At 36.2% G+C, this 7,273-nt stretch overlaps 1 protein-coding gene across 2 annotated transcripts in view; it reads right to left on the bottom strand.

Annotated features, from left to right (window-relative positions):
- Window positions 1-3,788: 3,788 nt before the first annotated feature.
- VPS13C (vacuolar protein sorting 13 homolog C) overlaps window positions 3,789-7,273 on the bottom strand; it is a 173,226-nt gene continuing 169,741 nt past the window's right edge. For both annotated transcript variants that reach the window (XM_081507564.1, XM_081507565.1), the window contains 2 exons: window positions 5,952-6,035; window positions 3,789-5,660 (listed from right to left, as the gene is read on the bottom strand). In XM_081507564.1, coding sequence (XP_081363690.1) covers window positions 5,571-5,660; window positions 5,952-6,035 — 174 coding nt within the window. In that variant the 3' untranslated portion in view covers window positions 3,789-5,570. The remainder of the gene's footprint in view (window positions 5,661-5,951; window positions 6,036-7,273) is intronic.

Here is a 7,273-nt window from a genome sequence, read left to right as displayed (position 1 = left end):
AATTAAAAATTAATCCATTTGACATAAAAGCAAGCATTATTGGTGCTTCTAAAAGAGCTGCATTATAATTCAACATTAATTGATTGAGTCATTAATTTTAAATAGAAGGGGCGATATATTCTTATTCACCATTCTGAGTCATGGGTAATCAGTCTTCATGACCTCTACAAACCAGTGTTTTTAATAGTAACCATTCACCATCTGGATTGTAATAATCATCATGCAAAATTTCCGCTCTGTTCATTTGGGGTCAGTTCCAAAGGAGCATTTTCTAGGTCTCTAAGCTTTAAACAAAGGAATCTTTACACAGGCAAGCAGTTATTTCCTGCACAGTCAATAATTCCAGATATATTAAAATGTCATACAGACCTTACAACTAAGTATGACTCCCTTATCTTGGCTTAAAGAAAAAAAATCTACTACTTACATTACACAGCTGCTGATACTTGAATGACTGCAGAGTCCAGGAAATCTTTAATGAAAAATTTAACTCTGTTAATACTCTAATTCATCCCCCCCTCCCTTTTCTTCCCCACTACTTTTGAAACTGTGAATCATCCTGAATTGAATGAAGTGAGATTTGATCAGAAGTGTCAAAGTGGGTTAAGAATCTCTAAAAGAGCTTCACAGAGAAGGGAAATGTGTCCTGTTCAAGTGTGGCTTCTTAAACCCCCAGTAAGTGCATGCTTAACTGATTTGCAGCAGCAATCTCTGGTGAAGTGTAAAGTGTGTGTTCACTACTATCTTAGTGGATGCTATCACCCTTGTTGTTCAGTTGCTCAGTCGTGTCTGACTCTTGGCAACCTTATGGACCACAGCACACCAGGCCTCCCTGTTCTTCACTATCTCCCAGAATTTGCTCAAACTCATGTCCACTGAGTCAGTGATGCCATCCAACCATCTCATCTTCTTTTGTCCCCTTCTCCTCTTGCCCTATCTGCTTTATCACCCTAAAGGATCATGTTGGCTTGTTTCATTACCATTCTAATTATTTTGCACTTGGGGTCAATCCTAAAAACATTTTGTTCACCAAATATTTACTTAATTAACACAGAAGGAGACAGAAACCATAGCAATGTTTCAATGTCCTATATGACAACACGAATTACTTTGAATTCTTCAACAAAACAATTTGCCAGCAAAACTGAAATGAAACATTAACATGGTCTGAAGAGTGAAGAAAATTCTGTGGTTTTTCGTGGCTTCTCCTATTGTTTTATGATGTTTCCAAAATTCAGGATGGAGCTTTAATAAACAAAAAATTTTGAGGTTATACAGACCTATAATTTACCTGAAACCCTTGGGACCAGATGCATCTCACAATACAGAATTTTTCAAATTTTAGAAAGGCAATATGTTTCATATATCACAGAGCTGGTACACCTCCAAGGAAGTCTGGAGGGGCACCCCATAATCAAATACATTAATTTTGCTACAGCCAAACTCATTGATATAAATAGAATTAAGACCACAATAGCCTCATATCAGTTCAGTTCAGATTTTGCTGTCAAATGTCTCTGCTGTGAACTTATAAGAAAAACTTTTTGGCTTTCAGAGCTTTGTGAATCTAGGTAAGGAACTGAAGGTCTGCAGTATGTAAAAAACAAAATGTGCTTCCAAAGGCTTTCTCAGTTCAAAAAGAAACTCAATGTTGAGTACTAAATTCAAGAACAGGAAGCATAAGTTCTACTACATGCACAATTACTAAGAGAAATGGGCTCCCTCTGGCCCAGGGAGTCTCAAATTTCTTTTCAGAGCCAACATACACACACAACACAGAACCTACTTTCATCAGTATTGTCATCCTTGCAGTGATTCTCAACCAAAAGGGCTTGCCCCTCAAGGATGTATCATTTTAATATGAATAATCTCCTCAGTTCAGTCGCTCAGTCGTTTCTGACTCTTTGCGACCCTATGGACTGCAGCACGCCAGGCTTCCCTGTCCATCACCGACTCCTGGAGCTTACTCAAACTCATGTCCATCGAGTCGGTGATACTACTCAGCCATCTCATCCTCTGTCGCCCCCTTCTCCTCCTGCCTTCAATCTTTCCTGGCATCAAGGTCTTTTCCAATGAGTCAGTTCTTCACATCAGGTGGCTAAAGTACTGGAGTTTCAGCTTCAGTATCAGTCCTTCCAATGAATATTTGGACTGATTTCCTTTAGTATTGACTGGCTGGATATTCCTGCAGTCCAAGGGACTCTCAAGAGTCTTCTCCAACACCACAGTTCAAAAACATCAATTCTTCAGTGCTCAGCTTTCTAGAATAATCTCCAAATCCTTAAAAATTTCTAGAATAATCGCCTACCCCTTAAAAAACCTTTGGTTTTGGGCTTTCTTGGTGGCCCACTAGTAAAGAATTCACCTGCCAGTGCAGGAAACATGGGTACAACCCCTGATCTGGGTATATTCCACATGCCACCAAGCAACTAAGCCTGTGGGCCTCAACTACTGAGCCTGTGCTCTGGAGCCTGGGAATCGTAGCTATTGAGCCCATGTGTCACAACTATGGAAGCCCATGCTCCCTGGAGCCTGTGGTCTGCAACAAGAGAAGCCACCACAGTGAGAAGCCTGCATGCTGCAACTAGAGAAAAGCCCAAGCAGCAACAAAGACCCAGCACAACCAAAAATAAAAATAAATAAAATTTTATATATTAAAACCAACTTCGGTTTTCTCCCCAGTAAAGAGATGATTATTCTAGTTCTGGCAGCAACTGCAATTCTGTAATTTAACTGGCATTGATACCTGCAGAGTTCTTCAAGAGTTTGATTACTTTAAATCCACAGTATTAATTTTTTTAGTCCCAGTTGTATCTTAGAAATACACATGGAGCCCTGTTAAAAATACAGATGTCCAGGCAGCACCACATCAATGCACTTAGAGACCCATAGCACCAGAAGGGTGACAGTCCCCTCCCTTACACATAATTCAAAATAAAAACAATGCTAAATCATGAAACACATGTAAAGAAGTCTACCATATGATTGTCGGTACCATCTTTCTAGATTTCATATATATGTGTTAATATCCTAGATCACATTTTTCTCATGAATCTTTTGTCCTTTTTTTCATTTTGATGGCCCCGGTTCTGCTACATTCCTCAGCTAGCACCTGTTCTTCATAGTGGATAACCCAGTACTGGGAGAGCCTTCAGACCTGCAGTCTGAGCTCCCAGTGGGATGGGGTGGAGGGTGGGAAATAAAAAAGAAAAACCAGAGAGACAGAGACAGACTGTGTGGAAACCTCCCAGACTGCCGAGCGGTCTAAGAAAGGTTCTGTAAAGCCACTGAGGAGTCTTCAAGCCAAAGTCGGCTGTCAGAGGAGCTCCCTGTCTCCCAGGAGTGGGCCAGCCAAGATATCCTTGCCATCCCCAGTCGGCAACTGATAGAAACCATGGATGGAGCAAATGCAGCTATAAATTCAAAATGTGGCAGCCAGGTCCATGGTCACATCAGTTCTCTGTATTCTCTCAGCACTGAAGATCCATACCCCCAGGAAAATCCTTCTCCTGCTCAGCATCTTTGAAAGCTCTTGAGAACTATATTCAATATCCTGTGACAAACCATAATGGAAAAGAAGATGAAAAAGAATATACACACACACACACACACACACACACACACACACACAAGCTGAGTCACTTTGCCGTATAGCAGGAATTAACATGACATTATAATTCAACTATACTGCAATAAAAATTTTTAAAAAGCTTTCCATAACTATTAATCTAATGTGTCACAAAAAGTAAAAGCAAATATTACTGAATATGAAACACAAACCCACAAGGTTTTCACACTTGCAAACAATGCACCAAATGTTTAATTTCTCTCAATAGTTCATATGCAAGCAGTTGACTCCCAGAGCATTTTAAAAAATACAAAAGACATTATTACCCTTTACTAATGAATTACTTCTCACCCAGGGGATTAAATCAAATAAAAACAGTACAAATATTTGGAAGTTTATTTCTAAGCCAACTGAGATGATGAATTTCTGGGTTTCCACTAATTAATTTTTCTTAGTTCAATGTTTTGTACATGCTCTCAATACAATTACTTTAATATTCGGGATATTGTCAATAGCTGTGATTTATGAAAAATATAACTAGGTATCTCAAATTCCTGATTAAGTCACTTTTAAAGACACAAAATATAAGTACACTTGAATAAACTGCAATTAATCACTGATACAGAAATTCTACTTAAAAGTTAAAAGTTTCTTGACAGAAAAAAAGTGATGCTGGAAAGGCAAAGATCACAATAGGTGAATCAAATATTTAGGGCATTAGTTATTACACCCTTTGTTTTGGAGCCCACAGTAAGTTTACAACTAGGAAAATTTTTTGAAGTTTTAAGACCAGTCTTAAAAAACATGAATAAGGATTGCAGAAATATTACCACACATATCAACAAAACACAGCAAACCAAGTTTGTGCACAACTTCATTTCATTTCAGTGACTTTAAGTAAACATCATATTAAAAAACATGAGTCAATTTTAGGATTCATCCACAGAAATGAAAAACTTTTGAGCATTTTTAAAAAAGCTTTAATAGGCACTGCATCTCTAACCAGCATAAACAAGATGCAGAAAGAAAAAAATGAACTGAGCCTGCTCGCTCAAAGGACACATCAACCAATGATTTTCCCACAGTGTTGCTAAATGCCTTATTTCATTCATATATAAAGCAACTAGAGATTTTTCATTCTTCCTACAAAGTATTTAAAATACATTTCTGGGTATGCGTTAAAATTAAGTGTTAAGTTATGATGCCCTTAAAAATCTTCCAACTTATAAAAAACAAGTTCTAGGTATACAAAAATATTAAATTTTTCATGCCTGACCCTTGAAAAACTTAAAGTGCAATATTTTCATGCATCAGCACATTATAATTGTGCCACATAAGTTCATGTAAATAATTCCCAAAACTTCCAGAGAACAGAGTACAGATATTTTGAGGTTTGATTTTCCTTTGTCTTTATATTATAGTGCAAGGAAGAAAAATAAGCGCCAGAGCAAAACATGTTTTTATTAGGAGAAAACAATGTTTTCCTGAAAAAAAAAAACAAAAAAACATGTCATTTCTCCTTTCAGTGGTTTTTCTTAAGTCAACCACTCAGTTTACCAAAAATGTTACATCAGTTCAATTACTGAACAAAATATACAACATTTTGTCCAAAGACACAACTGTCTAAAAAGCTCTCAGAGAACACTAGTCATTCTAAGCTCCTTTCTTATTTTTTAATAGGGGTTTTAATTAAAAACAAGTTTATTACCCTTGTTCCACAATTTTAACATTCATTGAAATTTCACTCTGAATTTAAAGTGGTATTTCTTTAACGGGACCATCAGGAGGCAGTGTAGATATGGACTGCTATCAAACACACAGCCAAACTGGAGCCAAAACTAGGGGGGAAATGGAAAACGAATTACTCTAGAAAAAAATTCCAAAATTAAAGGATTCCTTGAAAAATTCTCTTTAGCAAGATAATGAAGAGTGGTTTACAGACAAGACGGTGATTGGTTCTTCTCCCAGCAGCAGCCCCTAGGATCTGTGATCAAGACAGTACTTAGGGCCTGAGAATTCTCAGTGATGATTGCTTCATCAGTTTTTGCTGGTGTCTCATTGACTGTGCTTCCTCAATGGCATGACATGCTCTCTGGAAAACAAAATATTTATCACAAATGGTAAAGACAAGTACAGGCTCATATGGTGGAGCTCAACGGTACGAGCTGCCCACACAGGTCCACAATGAAGAATACACAGTACGTGTCATGCTAAGACCAGTCTGCCCACAGCATATTATTCCAAGCTTATATATCCATCCAAAGCTTTAACTTGAAGATCTTTTGGGAAAAGTAATGACTGTTGCTAATTATAACAGGTTTTTTTTTTTTTTTGTCTTTAAGCTAAAAAAAGGAGGGGGCATTCTTTAAAATAAATCGTTTACCTCTGCTGTGGTGGTATCCCGCAGGTAAATTTTCTGAATGTAGCCTTGATTGGCATTATCTTTTTTTTGGAACAGACCTTGTTTCTGTTTCAAAACAAATAATGACAGAAAAGAAATTATTATGGGGAAGGAAAAAAACCTACAACCTTTAATTGAATGCTTAAATGTCAACTCTATTTTATAATCAGCAGACTAACCAAATACACATATTCAGGTCTGATAAGAAACAAATCATTTTTGGTAAAGGATAGTGACTCCATATGTGACTTGTTAGAATTTATGAAATTGGATGAGTATACATCTATCTGCATAAAATGATGGCTTTCTGCAGGCAATGATAAATAGTGTACAGAAATACCACTTGATAACTCATCACATCTGACAAATCAAAAACCCTCCCTTCTTCTCCTTGGCTGACAGATAAAATTCTTACATAATGTAAAGTACACTGAGTCAATTCTCACCACTGATGTGAAAGGAAAGTGATAACTGAGAGAACTGTAATACACATGCATACTGACAGGAAAGACACAGCCTTTCAGTGGTCTGAAAACTATGTTTCATATACCAAGGCACTCTTTCAGTTTTGAAGCTCTACAATGAGGTAAGGCTGAAATACAAAATGGCATGGTTTCATAAGTGGTTTCTTTTACTTGTAAACTTCTATGAAAAGAAAGGAAACATAAATTAAAGGATAGCAGTATTTACATCTCTAACTATTGAATTTTATAATTCAGTAAGAATTTTTCAGATAGTTTCAGTAATAGAGATAACATAATTATTGCTTAGGAAAAAATATAGAAATTACCATCTTTGGAATAACAATTTCTACCTTTTTTTTTTAAAGGGTGAAAATAGAATTATATTGTATATAAGAAAAATTATACATTACAAAGTAAAATGAGTTTGAGACTTAAGCAAAAGATAGGGTATCATTTTTGCTAATTACTTGCTATACAATTAAAAAGTTTTTCCACAGAAAATGGAGAGGAAAAGACATGAGCATTATTACATACTTAAAATGCATTAGTCTTCTATAAATGCCAAACATTACTAAATGTGAGTGTTCTAGACATAATGTTTATAATAATCTCCTTAAATCCTAAAACAGGGAATCTTTCCAGAAGTATTTTATATTATAGCAAAATCATATCCATATGAAGTAAAACAAACAAACAAACAAACATTTTTATTCACTTCCATTCTTCTACCAAAAAAGAACCTAACTCTTTCAGTGAACAGATTTAATATTTCACTCGTGCAATCAAGGACTGCCAGAAAATGAAGTACAGAACACAAATTACATCTTCCTTTACTTTTCA

This window comes from Giraffa tippelskirchi, chromosome 7 (assembly GCF_054371585.1).
Source record: "Giraffa tippelskirchi isolate mGirTip1 chromosome 7, T2T-mGirTip1v1.2.pri, whole genome shotgun sequence".
NCBI lineage: Eukaryota > Metazoa > Chordata > Mammalia > Artiodactyla > Giraffidae > Giraffa > Giraffa tippelskirchi.
The sequence above is the reverse complement of the archived record's forward strand: the minus strand, read 5'-3'. Positions and strand labels throughout refer to the sequence as shown.